Source organism: Tyto alba, unplaced genomic scaffold (assembly GCF_018691265.1).
Source record: "Tyto alba isolate M040663 unplaced genomic scaffold, T.alba_DEE_v4.0 Super-Scaffold_6, whole genome shotgun sequence".
Lineage (NCBI taxonomy): Eukaryota > Metazoa > Chordata > Aves > Strigiformes > Tytonidae > Tyto > Tyto alba.
In genome coordinates, this window is record NW_024881327.1 from 2,896,507 (window position 1) to 2,918,345 (window position 21,839).

A 21,839-nucleotide genomic window follows, 5' to 3' on the forward strand; every position below is an offset into this window, starting at 1 on the left:
CTTCATAGGACTTCATATAGATGACAGACTAATTCACAATTATTCATAGATTTTGTTTTGCAGGCATAATGCCTCAATATTGGTGATACACTAAGTAAAATATGAAACCTACATTCACTGCAATAAACATGAAGAATGATTAATTAAAGACTTTGCAAAAACATCTAGTCTTACAATTGAAAAAATAGGATCTTCTCAAAATTTAGCAGAAATATGACCATGTCGAGCATTATTCCTATATTTTAATTTCTAGCAGGTATGTTTCAGTATCTTCAATACGTCATGAAATTTTCTCCTATTGTTGTTGGCTTTTAAAATTTTAATTAAAGTAAGAAAAAGCAAAGGACAGTTCTTTATGGTACCACTTGTGAAATTCCCTTAGATCAACAGTCACATGCCCTCCTTCTGAGAAGCTTATGCTAGTCCTTGATTCACCACAGAACAAAGAAACCAAGAAAGAAACCAATAAAGAAACTTGACATTTTAAACAGCCTGTTGTCACTCCTAAACAAAGGTGAAAATAACTATTTTATATCAAATATTACATCTGTGTTAACTCACCACTGAAATCCCTTCTAGTTCAGATAAAAGATATTAAGAATTATCATTACACTTTTCAAGACTTGAATAAAAAGTTCAATGCCATGTTTAGAGACGCACCTAATACACATGGAATGGGTAATGGAATAGTGTTAAAAAACCCCAGCCCCCACACTCCAGTGTCTTTGAGATTTGATTTTAGATAAAAGTTTTTGATGCTTCCATTCTTAATGCCCACTTGAATCCTTTCGTCTTTACTGATTTTTAATTCAGTCATGAATTTAGTCATTGTTTGTTGATGAACAATGAGGAAAAAATATTTGTTTTTTTCTTTCAAAGAATCTTATCTTAGATACCTCCTATATGACCAACAGTTTTCAGGGAGATTATGTAACTAACTAGATGGTCTCAATTTTGAGGACAGGAGGGAAAAAAAGTGCTAAGAAATAGTTTTTGTACTGCTCAGTAAGTATAAATGAAAGTACAAAAGAAATAGGTTCAATATGGAAGGCAGAAATAAAATGGTAAGTATGAAGCTATTCTGTGTGCACTATTCACCAAACAGTACTCAAGAAAGAATTCAAAGATTGAAAAATTAATTAGCAATAAAAAGAAACAGTTATTCTAAAAACAACAGAAAGTCAATTTGACGAAAGAATTAACACATTTCATGTGTTAAGAACTTCAAATTGAAGGCAGATGTATTCTACTTGTGGGAAGACAATAAAAATCAACATCTCTCTATGGAAGTGCAGTACAGCCTAATTTAGATGCAACTAAATGTACTAGCTCAGCTGAGGCAGTTAAAAAAAAAAAAAAAAAGAAAAAGATGGCAAGACACTAAAGAAGAGGTACAACTAGTCAAAACTCCTAATTGTATTCTAGTGGAAGAAGAATAATCATCTTGGTAAAATACCTGGCAACACACTGAGCAACTTCCCTGGTCTGACACTCCTGCTTTGATCTTCAAGTTGTATTTGAAAATTAGGCTGAATCTGAAGAAAAAAAATCTCCAGAAATAGATTCTGGATGTTATGCATGAGTCAGACTATCCTATAGTGAAAGAGAAAACTTTCTGCATACCTAAAGGAAAGAGCAGGGAGAGATGAAAACTCTTGGTAGACAGATGTAAAGGGTTATGAAGTCACTGAATTTCTTGAAGAGATACTTGCCCTACTATGAAAAAAAAAAAAAATGCTGCTTCTTGAAAAACAGGTTTTAAGAAAAGGGAAAAGGGGATGGGGACAGATAGTAGTGCTAAATGTTCTTATACACACACACAAAAGTATCACTCGATATTTTTAGGTAAATCAGTTGATTTCTAAAGCAGAATTCTCCATTAATAATATAGATAAAAATGATAAAACACTAGGAACTTCATCTCTTCTGTTGTATGTGATGGTCATAACATCTTCCCTACAATGTCCTACCTGTAGTTTAATTAGTAGAAATAAGTAAAGGACATTTCTGTTGAAAGAAAATAAGTAAGCGTGTGGTTGGCAAAAAAGGCAGTCAGATTGTGGTGTTCCTTCTAAACCTGCACCTGGAAAGCTCTGCACCTCAATTTCGTCACTTATGAGGAGATAAGAATAAGATTTTTACCTACAACAGTGTGAGTCCTTAAAGAGATGTCAAAACCAGATTGAACTGGCAAAAGAATTCCAGTAAGAGCAGTGCCTAAGGCCTTTCTCTAGCATTCCTAAGTAGTGGCTGTTTCTTCAGTTCTTTCATTTCACCCATAAATAGTGTGTTTGCATGTACTGTAGTTTTCTTGCACTGCCAGTTCAGAAAATACTTTAGGCATATATGGGAAGATCCATGCACGGGGTTGGTGCTTCCTCATGTCTCCCACTGTCAGACATTTGCATTCCAAGAATCTTTATTAGGTGTGTCAGGAGAGCCTTTCTAAGGAATCAAAAGTTGCTTATTTCACCCCTGACATTCCTTATCTAAGGAAGCCATTGCAGTACTCTTCATGAGAAAACACAGATAAGATGCCAGAAGTGCAGCTACAGTGTTGCCAGCAACTACTATGCAAATTTCAGTAAATATTAAAAGCAGGCATTTCACTTTGAATTGCAGTAAGTTAGATACATTATTGTCATCTATGAACCTTAGAAATAGCCCTGTACTTAAGGCAGCAAAGGGCAACCAGGCTGTTTCCAGAACAATGGATTTTGCTCTCAGATACTCTTGCTGGCTGCAAAACCAGACTTAACAGATCACCATGTAAACTGGGTGTAAATAGAACTTAAATTTAAGTGAGGACTTCTGTATCTAGCCTACTATGTTTTTGTTTGCCCCATGCTTCTTTTAGAGGTATCAACCCTATTACAATATTGAGTTGGATTTCAGGTTGTAATAAACCCTGCAGCAAATTTTAAGATTATATATATACATTTTTTTTTTAAAAAAAAAAGGGAAAATATTTAGGTCAACTGAGATTACTGCAACTGCTAGTTTCATTGCTGGTGCAGAGTAACAGGAATTGGCAAGGCGCTGTATAAACCAAAGTCAAGAATAGATTTGCCAGGCAACACGTTTCAGTTGGAAAACAGACTTCATTGAAGTTCATGAGGGATTCATACCACGTACTACAAAAATTATCTGAATATGGGCCTTTCCTGAAAAATGGAGTTGGATTTTGTTTTCACAAAGATTAGTATAAATTATCTCCCTCTTACTTGAAAATGGAGAACCAGTAGTCTAGATTGTATAACTTGTTCTAGAAGAAAAATTAACCTTTTAGATTAAAAGAATTTCAGTTTTCTGTAAATATATTCAAGACAAAGAAAGGAATCAAAGAATACAAAGAAGCTTTTCAGCAAGTGTGCTTTTTGTAGATTATTTCCCATTTCTTCATGTGTGATCCCCTGTGATTTTGGATATTCATGCTAAAATTTAAATACTCATCCACTGTTAGACAATGCTCATTTTACATCAACAATATAAAATACATGACTAGAGGTAATATCCTTCTTCAACCCAACTTTCACACTCTCTTATCCCCAAAAAGATGAGGAAAATATACTTTTCCAAAGGTTACTTGAAATACCAAATTAGAGCTTTTTATGGAATTAAATAAAGGAGAGGAGGAACCAAAGGACTGAAAAACAATGTTCTCCTAGCTATTCTCTTTGCTTTATCACATGCAGAGCATTGAGATATCCTCACCACGCATTTGTATCACAAAAACAGATACAGAACTCGGCTTAAGTAGCAAATTTCCAAGTTCCTGAAGAACCTCATTTGTTAAAGTAAAAATTTTCATTTGCAACCTAAACTCCATAGAATTTCTCTGAATTAAGCATGAAAATCCCATACAAATTATTTCTAAACAGAGAGATCATTACAATATGCACTAGTTCATTTTCCAGAGGGTCTAAAGTTTAAATGTGCATATAAGACACTACAATGCACTTTCTGGAAGCATAGAAATTATGGATACCATTACATACATTCAACCTAGAGATGTTTGTTGGGACAGCAATGTCTACTTTCACATCAATATTTAACTCTTTTCCTGTTCCTTGTTTAGAAAGTAGTATGTAAGTTACAGGTGAGCAAGTTAATCTTTGAAAATGCCAGAACAAGAGAAAAGTGACCAGTTGTCACACTGTGAATAAATAATAGTGTTGCAAATCAGGATCATCCTTGGGATCAACATGGCCATAGAGGTACATGCCACATTTTTGTTGCAGTGTGAACTGTCTACACATTACTTAATGTAGCAGCCTTAAAATAATGCAATATCAAGCAAAATATCTACACCTATAATAGAGGCTACATACAAAAACCTATAATGTCTTTTAGTTAGTCAAACTGCACTGCACTAAAATCAACAGACCATATCATTAATTGAAGCAATAATTAATGAATTCAATCTGTGTTTAAAATGCAAAGTATTGAAGTGCAGTCCAGCCCTGTACTGAAGGCTGGTGTAGTAGAGCCATCTTTCTAATAGGCAGAGTAAGACAGTCTGCTTTGAATCATGATGACTACATTCATTTAGAGGTTACTTGTCCAACACCATCCAGCTAGGGAAACTTTAATATTGCATCTTCCTTCTCAATCCAAAGCATCTAATTTCTATCCTCACGTCATACACCTGAAGAACAGACCTTCTGAGGACAAAAGCTGTAAAGGAACGTAACATAGTAGGCCTGCTGTAACTATTAAACTGGGGAAGACCTTCACTGAAAGCCAGTTTCTGCATCAGTTTACGTAGGAATTTGCCGTGGGGTTCATGCTAGTCCTGGGTTCTGGAGTGACTTTGGCTGTAATATCAAACCATGTAAGGTCACATGAATCCAATTTTCAGGTTGCCACTTACCTAGATTGCAGCAAAAGTGATGTTTCCTCTATCCAACAAGAGATTAAGTTAATCTAATTTAGGTTGTGTTTTAGGTTTGGTTGGGTTGTTTTTTTTTTTTTTTTAAAAGAAAAAGGGGTGTGTGTGTCACAAGTTCAGTGAGTGATTTAGAAATCCTCTGAGAATAATGAAGATTATAGGCTGAAACTCTGAATCACCAGCCTCTGAATTTACAGTCGGTAGCGTGTTCTAGAATTGCAGTGCCAAGCATCTGTAACAATTCCCCAGTTAACTGCAAATCACCATCTTCACCTACTTCCTTTCTAAGTAAAGTCCCCTAAAATTACCTGTCATGGGTTTTGTGGAAAACAGGCTTTTATAGATCGCTTCTGGCCATATGGCAAGCCTGAGGAAGCTCAGATAGAATCAACTCTCCTTCCCTCCCTACCCTCTCTAATTAAACTTGAAAGCCCTCACCAGCGGCAATGCTGTTTTGGAAAAAGGCAGAAAACACAGTAACTTTTACCTCTGCAAGGCTACAAGTGTTTTCCCTTATTCTTCACTACACAAGAGACTCACTGTAGCCACATCTCAATCAAATTGTAAATTGAGAATTGTTGTCCATCTCTATTGTCCTAAGGGACAAAGGATTGAAGTCTTTAGATCCAGTCAATATCAATATTAATTGATAATGAAGATGTACAGATGATCTCTACAGTCTACGGGAAAGACACATTAAAAAATTAAGTTCAGCATCCTAATTTGGATTATGTTATACTGCTTCTTAACTATGATTCAAGTTCTCCGTAAATTAACATCTGCAGAAGAATTCCTTCTAGCAGCAGCGATTCACAAGCATTCTTGGGAAAACTATTCAATACTGAGAGAATAAGTATTTTCCCCTTTGACTTTCTTTCTTTCCAGATTTGCTTCACTAATGTGAAGCTTCATTGATTAAGTATAATCATAGTTTAGGAGACATAAAAATCCATATTTAAATAAGAAAACTGTTAACGTGCAGAAACAGAAATTGAGAAAATTGCCTCATTTTTTTTTTAAATCAGTTTGGAATATTATACCAATCTTCAACTGTGTTATATTATACATGGTATCAAAATTAGATGTCTCAGTTTTGTGAATGAGAAAACTCAAAAAAATTAAGAACATAAATCCCATTAATTTTTTATGGAATTCACTCTCTGAGGACTCTCCATGCAGCAACTGTGAAAATTAAATTTTCTATGGGTTAGTCATTCAGAATTAAGGCAGGCCTTAAAAAAATGTCATATTTCCCCACTTTTTATTAATATTTCCAATTTTGCATAAGAAATTTCCTAGAGGACTTTTTTGCCCTTTATTTAAAATATTAATACACTCAGTAACTTTTGTTTATCTACTTGAGGCACATCACAATTGGTCCTTGAAGATTTTAAAAGAATTTGGTTTACACTGCTTGTAAACAGGCTACTTGATAAATAACTATTTCAGTTATCTTAATGTAAGTGAAAATTCTGACTGAAGTCTGTCTGAAATTCTAACTGAAAGTAAGAATTAATTTTGCCACGAAGTATTTAACAGAAGAAGCTGATTTTATACATTAAGAATAGGAAAAATGAAAAACCACTTTTATACCTTACATTACATCTGTTAATTTAAGTATCTACACAATTTCATTCCTGTTATTTTCTGAACTAATTGGTTCAGCAAGTATTTACATTCAGTATGTCTTCAGAAAGATTTGCAGGAAGAAGGGAGCAAATCAGAGAAAGCTTTGATGAGCTCCACATTCTACTAAGTGGGACATCTGATACAGTAATAAAAATTCTAAGCCATCACACTTTTTAATCAGCCTATAATGGACAATAACAAAAATTTACTCTTCAAACACTTTAAAATTTATAAAATTTGACTTACATAACTCAAACTATGCATATTGCATTACTTCTTTATATCCAGAATTATACTTTAGCTTGAAATAAGCATGTCAATTCACTTAGGCATTATCTTTGTTTAAATAACCTCGGTTTTGTTTAGGGAATAGGGTGGAAACTTAGTTCACATTCAGGTTTTAACTATGGATAACTGTCATTATGAGATCCATGTTTCTACTCGATCTCTGGGCTTAAGTATATTACAAAGAACATCTCTGTGCCCACTCACGTCCTTCACAGTCTAACATAGGCATGTAGAATATCTAACTGTAGCAATGAGTTACTGCAAGCAGTTCTACCTTAAAAAACAAAACAAAACAATACAAAACCCCTTTTCTTCCTTCAACATATCACATGTTGATTGATTGTCTTAGACACTGAAAGCATTTCTTTACCGCACTGACAACACAATATTTATTTTTGCAATGTTCTCTAACTTGATAATGAATAGGAATACATGCCTACATGCAAAAGAGAGAACAAGAATTTTCTTTCTTGATTTTGCAGATATTTGAGAGAATACCATTGCACTGTAATTTGCCCTGTTTTGATTAAGTGAATATACCTGTTAAACTAATCAACAGAAAATTTATATTTCTGTTGAACTGGGTTCCACTTTGCTATCTTATTCTCAGAAGGAAATTGTGTGAGTATTGCACTCAGCACCCTTCAAAAGGTTTATTTGAATACAGCTTGTTTTCCCGCATGAAGAAGTATGTTTTGACTCCTAGGTTTTTAGGGCAGTGGGTTTTTTTCCTGCCTCTTAAAAGCAAAACTGTCATAACACACAGGGACACACTTCGCTGAAGAAACCCACCTTCCCAATCAGAATCAGCTCTCTGGAAAGCATATAACAAGGATATGATATTCCCTGTGCGGGGGGTGAGGCGCTGGCCCCGGGTGCCCAGAGCAGCTGTGGGTGCCCCCTCCCTGGAAGGGTTCAAGGCCAGGTTGGACGGGGCTGGGAGCCCCCTGGGCTGGGGGAAGGGGGCCCTGCCCGAGGCAGGGGGGTGGGAACTAGATGGTCTTTAAGGTCCCTTCCAACCCAAACCATTCTGTGATTTTATGATAATAAGTTCTGACAGCATATAATGCTATACCTGGCTCCTAATTATCAGTATATTAATACTTCATCCTTTTTACTAATATGTCACTGGGAAAAAAAAAAAAAAAAAAAAAGATGGTGGAAGAGCAAAATGCTAAGGATGCTGGATTGTGGCCAAATGTTAAAAAGTCTTCTGTGAAGCTTGTTATCCACTTGCAGTTGTCAAGACTAGTTTATAATGGTAGGAGGCCCTCAGTTCATGCTAGTTCAGTTAAATGCATGCCTCAGCTACTCACAGGGCAAATATTTAAGTGGTCGTCCCATAAGCAGTGATTTACTGTTGCCCTATATGTTATTTTAGTGGCCACATCTCCTGTGATATTAAAAGAATTCATAGTTAGCTGCAGGTACCTGCCAGTTGCACCATACATGACAGACGGATTCTATTTGTCTAGTCTTTTTCCCTTGGCCACCTGAAAAGCACATCCTTATCAAATAAGAGGAGATAAACAAAAGCTGCTCACATATTATACAAGCTGTTTATAAAGCACTCAAATACTCAGATGAAAGGCACTGAATAAGTGCAAAGTATTAATTATTTTTATAACATTAATATGTTCATGCACTGCAAGTGCACATTATTAAGAAGATAGAACAATGAATCACTTTGATTTGAAGCAGCATGTTAGTGTTAGACTAAAAGAAACATGTCTTCATAACAGACTTGTTGCACAAAAATTTTAGTCCTCTACTTGCTTTGACCTGCAGGCAGCTGAAAAAACCCCCAGTGTTTTAGGAGTGATTCTACCTGTTAATTACCTCCAACTCCCAAGCATTTTAACTTATTACCCTTTCCCACAGGAAGTCTGTTCTATTTGAGTTTACACTGCTCCTAATCTTGAGTTGTGTACTCATCTATACTGAGTAATATCACACTAAGTGTAGCATATTACTTAAGGAAAAAAAGGTTCTTGGTGTCTAGTCTATAATAAGCGCTTTGATATGCAGTACTTCAGTACCTCAGATAAGATACTTCTATACAGGCATTTGCCCCTTCTGCAATTTAAAGGTATCTTTGTATATACAGGTGAAAATATCTAGTTGAATTAATCGTCTTGATTATCTCATAAAATAGCGTCCCTTCTCTATGCAGATTAGCTAGGTGTATATTTAGGAAGTCTGTCTATTTCGTGCTTTACAGAAACATGTCATATGGATATTGATTCAAGTTTTCAATACTTAAGCAAGTCCCTTACTATTTCAGTTGTTTGCAATTTTTCACTGTTTTCACTAATCAACTCTCCTTTAGTGAATAGTCTCAGATGAAGCAACTGACAGAGGCACAAAGTGGCAACTAAATCCATTTCTTGCATTAATTCATGTAAAAGTTTCCTGGAGGACAAAATCTAAAAAACATTTAAGTGTCTAAGGGGACAACACTTCAGTGAAAGCTCATCCTGTGCAAAGCTAGACTTTCAAATCCTGTTCATTTTCTATTTTAAAATAAATGCTATCTCCTCACTACATAACTAGATTATTTTTCAATATCCAAAAGTATAAAGAAAAAAATAAATCTTTTAATCTTTACTTCTTTTCTAAAGCACATGGAATGTGAGAACTCATTACAACATAAAATGTTTTGTGAATAAGTAACATGGTGAGAAACCATTATAATGCCTTGGATATAAACGAGATAGCTGTTCTGCATATAGAGCATCATCTGATGTTTTGTTAATCCTGCCTAAAGCAGGAACAACAAGCTTCTTTCATCATTATATCCCTTGAACATCTCTCCCACATAACCTAAAACACTACTCAGGATTTCCATTTATTTATTTATTTCTACCAGCCTCAGTGTTGACCACAGTGATGGGTTTCACTGAAAGGAATATTTTCAGAGGATTTGCAGAAATTACATGTCTACTTACTCCTGTTCTTCCACCACTTACCTCAAAACATGAGTATAATTGTACATCATATAAAAACAAAGCACTTCTAATTCCTTAACTTTTCTGCTTACTTTACATCTCTGTGCTCAGGGAAGGAAATACAGATACTATGGGAAGGATTTACTCTCTTATTTTCATATATGACAGGGAGTAGGTGGTCGAGGGAATTTCTTTTACTCTTTCCTTTACCTTTGTGTAGGCTTAAAGCACAAGCCCATGGCCTAATAAATGATTAATGTTCACAGTCCACTTAACAGAGCCCATTCAAACTGTAACACTTGTTAGAAAGAACTTACTTTCCAGATGAGTTCTAGAACTAATAAAAATAGGTTTAATTTTCACTGCTGTTTAACAATGTTTCTTCTGTGTTTGGTCTATTATAAGCTTTTAGTCCATAGCCTTCTCTATCTCCCTCACAGCCCTGTCAACTCTAACTGCATGAAGTCTGACATTTTTAGTCATCAACTACGAACACAGAAAAGTCCTATTTGTTCAATATCATCATCCAGATCTCTAAAGCTAGCTTTCACATTGTCAGGAACACATTTACAGAGCATGTTTCAGACATCACAAAGTTTTTTACTAGGAAAGAATTTTTAAAGCATCAAGTTTCAAAGTGATAATTGTATTTACTTAATTTATATTTATAAAGCAACATATTGTATCTTACAAAGGTATGTCCTGTTTAAGTAATGTTATTAAACTGCTGTAATTACCCTTAAGAAACTTAAACAATCCAAGATGTGGTATTGCCTTTAGGCAAATGATCAAACATGTCAAAGAATATTAAGCATAATGTGTTGAATAGGATTTGGAATAGCACTGCATACCTGTTGAACATTGATAAGTAATGATGCCAGAATTACTGACTCCAAACACTTCTCTCTATGAAAAGCCTCACTCACTACTTCATTTCAGTACAAATAAAAAAGTCCACTCCTAAAACATGTGGGTTCATTCCCACCTCTGTTCTACTTAGCCTCTAGATTTAGTTTTAATTTTCACAGATTGGTATTTTCAATCAGCGACAAGCAGATTGCTAATGTATTTCCTCACTGTCAGACTTCTTGGCTGTTAATGCTTTGCACAATACTGGAAAGGCCCAGAGACAGTATATATGATTTACACAAATAAATTCTGAAACATAAAGTGAAAGCAGCCTCTTGGAATACTGCCTTTGGCCCTGTTTCAGCACCACTTTTGTTGGAAATCTGTATTTTAAAACTATTTCAATTAACCTTAGTTTTTAAACTAAAAATGTTTAACATGGATAAAGCTAGAGTAGTGAAAGAGCTTTCTGAAGACATGTGGTGCCTTGTTATTTTAGAGTTCATCCAAGTCTCATTTAATTCCTATGTAAATAAAAGGCAAAAGTTCTTTATATAGTTATTTTTTTCATTATGCAGATAGCAGCATCATTTTTCTTACTTTAGAAGAGTAATTTTTATTAATTTACTTTTAAGCTTTTCACATTAGTCATCAAGCATAGAATCGGTTTAAAATGTAGTTTGATAACATTTTCATCTAATCTTTTAGTCTTTTTATAAATACTAGTTAATACATTATTTGTTTATGTAACATTAGTAAGGAACTTCAGATTTGTGTTCTTTCACTGAGAGGCAGACAAAGCAGAACAAAAGAACAAAGAAGTGAACCAAGATTCTTTTAAACTTTCAGTAATTTAATTAGAAATACACCAAAGACAGACACACTGGTATTCACAAACAGACAGAGCTGGAATTCTATTCCTAAATCAAATTTGAAAAAGCAGTCCCAGTTTCAACAACTATCCCATTGTTTTTAAAATTGCCTCTTATAACTCTCATCTTCATGCACCTAACAGGCTTTATTCTTGCTATTTTCAGGATGGAAATTCAAAAAGAAAGTATACAATTTTCTAAAAAACTACAGAAGTTATTTCAGCATTCATGAAAAATACTAAACATACAGCTCTGAAGAAAGAGAGCCTGGTAATGGACAGAGCCTGTGTAACGAAGATGAGGAAATGCATACATGATGTAGTCAAAACTATTCTACAGAGACAAGAAATAAATGAAATGTAAGAATAACCTCAGTGTCCAGGATCTATAGCTCCTCCTTGGGGCTTTTACAGAAAACAAACAAAAGTCTGTGTCCCACCCCTACCACACCCATTCATTCTCGATTTTAGATCTTTGAATATTCATTTTGTAACATAGATGGACTTCTCAGACTAAGTTATGCTTGAATTAGCAATCTGTTTATTTTATAAGACGTTAATAAATTATCCTGTTATCACAATCCGGACTTTGTAAAGATCATTTCAACTAGGAAAGATCCTGGCTCTCCAGATACCCATTTTAAATACTGTACTTTGTGGTTTTAGACAATAAAGCAAGACAAAAACCCCCAAATCATCCAAATATAACATGTGGTTATCATATACTAAAAGAGTCTCAGAAATGCCGTTCTTAAGTAGCTTGATGACAAATAATAAAGAACCCTTTTTCTAACACCCCTGTGGTTTTAAGGTAAGAGGTGTATTACTTAAGAGCTAAGAAAACCGATGCACAACTAGCACTTCTCAGATATGCCATGCTATTTTTTGAAGCAGATGGGTAGGATCTAAATAGGCCTTCACTCCACTGTATGTTTTCCCCTAGATGCAGAAAATTCTGACAGTGTGGACTTTCATTGCCACAAAAGGAATGGAGAATGGAAAAGAAAATATTGGAAAGATGCGTGTTATCTACCTAAAACGTGCAGGCCACAAATTACTACAGGCAGCCACTGCAATAGCTTAACCCTTTGTGCTAGGGTATAAACCCTTGCTTCCCCAATAAAACCTACTAGTCCCGAGCACTGTTCTAAGACAGAACTAAGAAGCAGTTTCACAAGTCACTGAGGCAACATCCAACATTACATTCCAGATCTGCTCCGAAGGAAACTGAAACTCCGGGGATGCCTGGAGATGGACAGGCCTTATCTCAAATTAGCAAAATCAAACAAACAAAATTCAAGACATAACAACGGCATAGCATGGTCCAATAAACCAAGAGTATAAAAGGAAACAAATGAGAAAGGAAGAAGGGCTAAAAGAATAACAAGCTCAAGACTGCAAATAACTATTTTTTTGACTTGTCAATGAAGGGGAAAAAAAAAGCAAAAATAAAGAAGAGTTTATTTATATAAGAAGGAGCAAGAAAAAATATTCATGTGACAGAAAAAGAAGAATTTGTGAGGATGTTGACATATCATTTTCATATCAATAGATATTATACTTTAATTTGAATGCAAATAAAATACTAAATGACAACACACTACTGCTGAGCAGATTTCTGAAGTGAATGTACTACCAGATTAAAATGGCTAACAACATTTTTCTATTTACAATCAGCAATACTACACATGCCATTTATACTTTTAGATTATCTTCAATGCTCCATATACAAAAAACCATCCAGATCTACAAAGATAACATTTTTGACCCAAGGAACTCATTACGTACAAGAATCTTCCTCCATTCTTAACAAATACTCTCTCTTTGCAGAAGACTAGTAAGAAGACAGATTAGAGGGATTCTAGTCTGAAATGATTAATAGAAGACTAACACAGATTCCTATATAAAAGTATGTCTATTGGGCAAAATAGTTTCATAAAGAAAATCAGTCAGATTATGGCGAATATGTAAGAAAAATGTTTATATTTGGGAGCAATTTAAAAGCTCCATAAACTACCTCCCTTAGGAAATAAATACAAAATGTTCTGGAAATACTTCCTATTTACAAAAGGTTGAATAGTAAAAAAGAACCACTAATTCTTGTCATACTGTTCTAAACATTAATAAAAATCTGTAACAACACTGTGAATTAATGGAATAGTAACTGATGTATAAATTAAGGAAGTATTTTTAGATCAATTTTTACTGTAAAATATTGCATTTTGTAATTAAATTAAAACCACCACAAATACATACAATAAACAGAAAATCCAGTAGACCAACAAAACAAAGGAAAAAGTGAAACATGATAAAATTGCTGTGCTTAAAGGTTGTAAATATATTTTGTATACGAATTTATTTGAGTTAAAATGAAAAATGTCACTTCATCCTAATACTATCAATACCTGAATAAAAGCTGCTAGAGATCCACTAAATCAGGGCCTCTGATAAAGCTGTAAGGTTGCTAGAACATCTAGAGAAACACATGAGATGGGTGTGTTAAAAGAATAAAAAGAAAAAAAAAAAGAGTAAAAAGAGTAAAGGCACTTTGTTGTAGATACAGTATTAGTAATGAGTTTTGACAAGTTTAAATGACAATTCTCAATAATAAAAATTGCAAAAATTCATAAAGAAACCATTTGCTATCCCTGGAACAAAGTAGTACTTCAGTTTCTGCAACAGAGTTGTTGCCTGTTTCTATCCTCTCTCAAAAACTAGTGAGCTTCATTTTAAAGCACACATATAGGAAATAATGTGAGAATCACATTAAACCTCCATACAATATTTGATTTTTACTGTATATGAATAATAGATGTGGCTGTTAATGATTTTCAAGTTATAAGAGCCCTCTCCTGCCCCATAGAGCACATATTAATCCTTTTAATCTTTTATAAAGTATTTCTGCAATCACTGTAGCTACCATAATGCTTACAGTCTAATAAAGTCTGTTAAGACACATTACACAACTCATTGTTCAAAAGCAAGTTTAGTTCTTGGGCCCTTCCTCAGTCTTGGGCTAGCAAATAAGAATGGAATTAACAAATACTTTAAACAAGTTCATCATAAAATAGCTTCTCTAAAGTTTCCATCTTGAATACTATAAGTACATATTTAAGCTTATGAAAATATTCGAAAAGCAGGACCTGAACCACCTGGTTCTAAGTTCTAACCATTTTATAAATGGAAAAGTAACAGTCCTGAAGATGATTGTCAAAGAACTTATGCAAAAAAAGTGAGGAATGCACTCAAGAAACAGATTTTTTTTGAACTAAGGATACCTAGGACTGTCAAATACGTTCAGTTAGCACATGTACATAAATAACTACTCATGCTTAATAAAAAAATAAGTAGTATTAAAGCCTTACCATTACAGAACTAGTAGAACACCTGTATCTCCCACCAAGGCACTAGCGTTTCATTACAACTACAAAATTTACACAATGAGAGACTTTAAAAAACAGAACTAAATGTTACCTCTAAACCACAGTTTTTCTATCTGAAGTCAAACCTACCAAAGAAGCAGAAACTGCATCTGTGACACCCCTTACATTCCCAAGACTTAAAAATCTACCAACTGCTGTCTAAGTAGTTCAGCCACTGTTGTCCTGTACACCTGGATTTCCACCCAGCTGCGCACATTTGTGTTAAGCATGACTTAATCTAACGTCCTATGTTCTTTGCAGCTGTGCTTGACGGGAAGACTATGGTGGAGACATAGTTTATTGCATGTTTTTAGACTTCAAAGCTTTTAAATGCTGGAAAACGTGGTAAGTTTTGTGAAGCTGTAGAAATAAAGGTAGTTTAGGTTTTCATTATAAATGTAAGTGTTGTATTTTGTGTCAGTATTTTCTAAGAACAGTTCTGGATTACATGCAAGTAATGTTTCTAGGTGGGGATTTGGGGCACTTGTTACAGTCAAATTTAGATAAACAACACTTATGAGAAGAAAAGTATTACAGTGAGAGCAAATAGATTCCTTAAAACAAAGAAGCCTTGTTCTTACCATGTAGTATGTGGAAAGTGTTTTTTTTTTTTTTTCCCTTTGCTGTTGAAGAACGAAAGGAATATACTTTGCACAAAACATTTCAATACCTGTTCTGCTACAGAATCTGGCTGAATATCTGTCAATACTTTAATCATAGCTTACACCTCAGGGAAGAGGTCAGAAAAATGCTTCAATCATATCTTACAGCTCAAGGCAGACCCCAGAGTAATTAAATATTCATGTAGTGAAGCAAATGCTGAAAAGCTCTAAGTCATTCCCAGCAGGGATTTGCTTTACGTAGCTCAATGCTAACTTGGGTGTTTTAAGGACTGCACTGCTGATGCACTTTGAAGGAGAGTACTGACTGATAGAATGATTTTGAAAGTAGTATGGAAAATTTCTGTTTCAACTTAAACCTTCTTTAGAAGACAGATATCCTAGAACTTCTCAAACTACTCAATGCTAGGTCTTAGGTTGGAATTTGTGTTGTTCAGCAATGTTAAAATTGTTCTGACCAGTGACAAAATCTTTGTTGCTAATATCTAATCTTCTGATAGTAGAACTAATAAGTTAGGCATTGAATTTTGAGGAAATGTAGTGGTTCTTGAAGTGTAACTGATTTCTTTTGGGATTTCATCCTCGGATTCTAGTTATAAGTTCTCCTGTCAAAGTTTACTTATTTTACTCTCATAGAACAAAGCTACTTTGGTCAAGTTTTGTCACTCAAACCATAATTCTTGCAGTTTTTACTTTTCATGTGATACAGATATGAACATCCAAGGAACTTAAAATTTAAGAAGCCTTCCTAGTCACATAACCTTCAAATATACACCTTGAACTTACGCTACATTTGATGGTTTCTTTGCTTATAATAAGATTCTGCAACCTTGTTAGTCTTAGCCTTATAAGAAGGGTAACAGGTTAAGGCAGGATTCTAGCTTGACTTTGTATAAATTGAGGACTTAAGAAATTTTAGCTCCAAAAAAGCCATGAAAAGGGAAGACAGATAAAGATTATTGGGATCCAGAATAAAATGTGATGCATAGAAGAACAGTAACACAATAAAAGGTCAGAAATACCTAAGCAGTTTCTTTTGAAGGCCTTTTGCTCTGCTATAGATCACCTGGATAAACTCATGGCTACCAGTGCTTGATGCTGCCTAAATATCAGCTGTGCCCATTACTAGGCTGGACAGCTTCTTGGATGCTGGGAAAAATAACAATTTAGTCAGTACTTTTCTTGTCACCATTCAACTATTGTTACTTCATCATGACTTTAGGAACTATGGCTTCTGGTTATAGTCTTCCCAGCTGAGACAAAAAAATGAAAATCCCAGTTGTTCTCTACTTTTATCACACGTACCACACAGAGTTCCAATAGTATTATTTGCAGTGGCTATGTTATTGAGACTGGCTTTTCTGGGAAAAATCAGAACTGAAGCCTGGTTTCTGTAGATTTTATAGCAATGTGCAAATGTACAGACTGTGGCAATCCTGGCTCATGCCCCCAGCTGCATGTCCTGCTCTGCAAGTTTTGCATGTGCTAAGGGGCTCGCTTTTATGCCTCACAAACCAGGTCACAAACTGTTCACCTTGTTCTATAGCCCTCCTTTTGGCAATAACATGGATATCTATTTCTACCTTCTACCTGTTCAGCAGTTTTCACAAAATGTTTAACATTTTTTACACTTTTTTTTTCCCTCTGGCCAGTTTCTTCAGAAAACTGTGGGTATTTAAATCTTTGCAGTCCATATGATTATGCTCCAAAGATTTTTTTTTTTCAAATTTCCGATTTTTTTCACAAATCAGAAATTCAGTCTAATGAAATAGTTATCTAAGTACAGCGCTTTAGAAAACCTGATTCTTTTTATTACCAAAATGCAAGAGAATGGTCAACTAGTACTTTATTACTGGTGTTTTGCCTTTTTTTTTTTTTTTTTTTTTCCCCCCCCCCCATATAAAACTCACATTTACAGAGGTGTTCCTGAGAGTGGCACAAACAGCAAGCATCCTTCACTCGCTCTGCAATACCTCAGTGCTTTTAAATAGGCTTGTCTTTTTCCTTCAGGATACGATATATCCTGAATATCGAGTAAATTAGCTATTTACTCGATATTCAGGATATACCATAAAACTCCCTTCCAGCAACAGAGAGGGGTGCATATGTAACTGTTTAGAAATTCCTTGTAATGTTACTACAGTCTAGAATTCACTACAAATTTTTTTCTGCATGCTTTCATGTCCTCTAAAGGAAAGAACCCGCTCCCTTCCCCACGATTCAGACTTCGGGGTCTCACCCAAACAACACGCGAGCGCTTGCCGTGTCCTCACCCGGCTGGCTCTGCCTCTTAGTTTGGGGATTTAGTTCCACGGGCTCCGCAAAGGCACCGGGGGGGCCGGCTGGGGCGGGGGGGGCCCGGCCCGCCGGAGCCCCGTCCCCGCTGTGTGCGAGTGGCCCCTTCAGCCCGGCAGCGGCAGCACAAGGGCGCCCCGCTCGCTCCCAAACCGAACGCGTTCCGGGGGGGCCGCCGCCGCCTTCCCCCCCTCCTGCAGATCCGCAGCGAAACGGGGACAAAAGGGGAAACGTATTTTTAGCGGGAACTTCGCGAAAGTACGTTTTTGTCAGGAAGGCGTATGTTTCCTTTAAGTATATTCACAAATTTGTGTGCTGCCGCCGGATGGAGAGTTATTAATAGTTACTAAATAAAACCAATTCGAGGGTGGATCATGCAAGTGTATTAAATTGACTGTCTGGGAGCTTTGCACGGGACTGAGAAGCTGGCGTGAAGCATATTTGCTCCGATTCAGCCATGGTTGTATCTGCTGACAGCATAGCAAAATCCTGGGTTTCAACAAAGGGAAATAAAGCAAAAGTTACAAATTAACTGGTATTGATGAGGTTACTTAAAAGTATACTTGATTTTAAAATCATCTACTATTATGTCAGCAGTGTTTCTCACAACTCATTTTGCTCAGTGATTTGCCTTCTCATTTAACGATTCTTCAAGGGTTAAGATTCAGAAAAGCAGAGTTCACATTAAAATTTAAAGAACGTAAAGCTTTTTTCTAGACTTCTTGTAAACACCTTTATGTTACCAGCCTTGAAATTAATACAACAGTGATGCAAAAGACCTAAGCAAGCAAAGCTCCATAGCTTGTACGCAACTTCCTAGTTCAGTTGATATTGATGCACGAATCTGGAGTCATATCACTGAAGTGAAGACTGATGTTCTGCCAGATAAAATAAGAGCTAAAAGATACCGAGGCAAGACTTTCTGGACAAATTTTTCCTTTGAGAATATCAAGTATGCTCAGTTGATTTTAAACCAGAATAGGTTGTGAGGAACTAAATAAACTAGAGGTATAATATACCTCTGTGTGGGTTAAGCAATCATACTAGCATTAAGGCCCAGACACGTGGAATGACAAACACTGTGCAGTGCTGGTTGACTTTAATTCCTATTAGGTTTAGAAGGAAAGACAGACAGTGGAAAGCATTATGAGTTATTCATAATAAAACAAAACACCTAAAACAAACTTACACAGCTGTTACTTCTATGTTTCGTCACTGAACATAAACAAATGCACATCAATTTCACTATAAAGTTTCAAATGAAGTTTTGAAAAGGGAACCATCTTAATGTCTTCTGGAACTGTTTTACACAAGAGGATATTTGGCTAGATTTAGAAAATTTTAGGTTTTCTTATGGTATAGACCCCAAATCAGATTGGTATGGGGCTTGGAGACATTCTAGTTAATCGACAGTGAAAACTGTATCAACTGCCTGTTATATGCTCTTCAGGGGAAAATTGTGAATTATTTCATTTAGACTAACGAGGTAACAGTCACACAGAATGCTGTTAGAGCCAATCCTGTTTCTAATTTTGCCACGTGGCTCTCGAATCAAGTAGAACGTCATTTCTCAAGCAGAAAACAAACACCCTAGAGAGCTAAAGAGGTCAGATTCTGTTATGCCACGTGCTTACTTACACTGCATGCTCCACTCTTCTTATGTGACTACCTCCAAGCGGGTCCACTGTGACACCTCTCCTTAGGTATCTTCTGTGATGAGAAGATGATGATATCCAGTGACCTAGGTGCAAGGCGTGCACTTACCTGACATCAGGGACCGGGTTGCCAGAAACTCTGCACTCCAGCAACACTTTGTTTCCTTCAGCAACTTCCTGGCTCCGGAGCTTCTGAGTGAATCGCGGCGGTGCAGTTTGATTCTTTTCCATGTTGATAAAGGGGTGGCAAAGGACAGTTTCGCTCTGAGTGACGCTCTCCCTTTCAGCAAAGTGTTCTCTATCCAGATGAGCTCCAGGTAATTTTGCCTCAGGCTCAGTCTCTTGATGTGGCTTGTCAAACTCCTGGTTCACCACAGCACTTACAGCTGGTTGTTTCTTTTTCGGAGACAGGTATCCACTGTCTGGAGAAGAAGAGTCTCCATCAGGACTTCGGCCTCTTGTCTTTGCTGCCTGTCTAAATATAGATGACAATTCCTCTATGAATGTGGCAGCTTTGTCACACAGCTTGTTCCTGAAAGGAACTTCTCCCTGGGACGCCAAACCGGACTTTGGGTTTGTCTTAGGCACACCTGGACCATCCTTCTCTGAATGTTTCAGCTTCCTAATGAAGCTGGGACTAGCAGCTAGCAAAGGTGAGGTGCTTGCTTGCCTCTGGGAAACTGGAACAAAACTACCTGCTGTTTGAGGTGCAGTAGACTGTTCTTTCTGATGCCCTGGGAGAATGTGACTGGCAGCAGATGGAGTCAGACTGCTTGCTTGAGGCCTCTGTAAAGCATGTTGCTCATGCAGTTTGGTATCACTGAAAGAAGGACTTTCTGAAGTGCTAGAAAGAGAGGTGTTGAAATAATGACCAAAGTCTGATTCTGCAGTCTGATCCTCCTTTATGGAATTGGCAATGGCTTCCTGAGCTATATCAAGGCTCTTACATATCTCCTCCTGGGTAAGGAAGGCAGAAAGTTCATTTGAAAATTCCCCATTCTGTATGTCTGAGAGGGAATCATAGAAAAAGTCATGGTAGGATGAAGCTTCTGACATATTTTCAGGATACACCTTGTTGGTGCCTCTCTCTGCACAGTAAGCCTCCTTCAGCATTAAAGAAAGAGGCAATGCCTGGCCACAGCTTCCGTCTTGCATCCTGAAAGACACAAATACAATTTCTTAGTGAAAAAACTTCTCAGTAAAAAAACCCTCTCATATCCTGGTTCCCACATACTAGACAAAAAACTGGGAGATGAGCAGAACCCAACGGTGCATGAAATACTTATCGTAAACCGTAGTTTCTATTACAATGGGCTAGGCTTGTAAATCGTCAAGGTGAAAATGAGAGCAATTAGGAGTAATTTTTCTCATGCATCTTCCTTCAGAACTATGAAGACGTCTGTACGTTGCCTAGCACAAGTTCAATTCCCCTGGACCAATCTGAGTGATTTGTTATTTCACATCAATACCATTAGACTTCACTTTTTTTTTTTCCCTGGTTTTAGGCTTATGATGATTTGGAGAATGTATTTATTTTTCTCCTTCCCATAACACTTCCTTCCAGACACTAAACCATCAAATTCTGAGAAGAAAAGAGCGTTCCAGTTGAAATCATTATAAGAATCTATATAAACATGTTTGGATTAGAAATTCCAAGTTATTCTTTCTGTTTAATGTCGATTATGTGTTTAATATTCTTTTACTTCTTGCGTTAACATTTTTAACTTGTTACCTATCAATACAATTTAGTATCATTTCCCTCAATACTGCTAAGTGGAATATTAAACTATCACATGTTTAAAATAAAACACTAAAGAAATAGATTTCACAACTTATGTATCATCCTGCACCATATAAATGTATAATGTATATTCTGTACCAGTTTCACAAAGTACAGAAGCATCTGTGCACCTCCAGCTTTCCCACATGATTTTAGAAAGAGGATAAGTGTTCTCTGCCTCTGTAAAGCCAGCAAGAAACAAGACATCAGGGAAACTGCTCTCTTCCCAAGGGAAGGATCTGCCTGAAACTCTCACTGAAACTTATTTGTCCTGCTGCTCACTAGATTGCAGGTGATCTGATCTTAAAAGTAATTGCTGCTTCTGCAAAGCATTTAACTAAGTTGAACATCAGTGGTGCTAATTACCCTTGAAAATCCTCTTCCTCTTATAATAATTTATATGAGATTAATTTTTCATAAGATTTAAAAAAAAACATTTTATTTTCTCCTAATGGTCCACAGTATTTCTCTACTGATAGATAGGTGTCTTGACAGTCATGAGATGCACTCGGATGTATTTTACATCAGCTTGCGCAAGCTCCAATTACATTTAGTCACTTCACCAGGGCTTACCCGGCATGTAGTCATTAA

General features: G+C 36.1%; 1 protein-coding gene across 2 annotated transcripts in view; it reads right to left on the reverse strand.

Moving 5' to 3' along the window:
- The window catches only part of PALLD (palladin, cytoskeletal associated protein), a 200,600-nt gene extending 180,061 nt beyond the window's left edge, over nucleotides 1-20,539 (reverse strand). For both annotated transcript variants that reach the window (XM_032983938.2, XM_032983937.2), the window contains exon 1: nucleotides 19,578-20,539. In XM_032983938.2, the coding sequence (XP_032839829.2) occupies nucleotides 19,578-20,524 (947 nt within the window). In that variant the 5' untranslated portion in view covers nucleotides 20,525-20,539. The remainder of the gene's footprint in view (nucleotides 1-19,577) is intronic.
- Nucleotides 20,540-21,839: the final 1,300 nt, after the last annotated feature.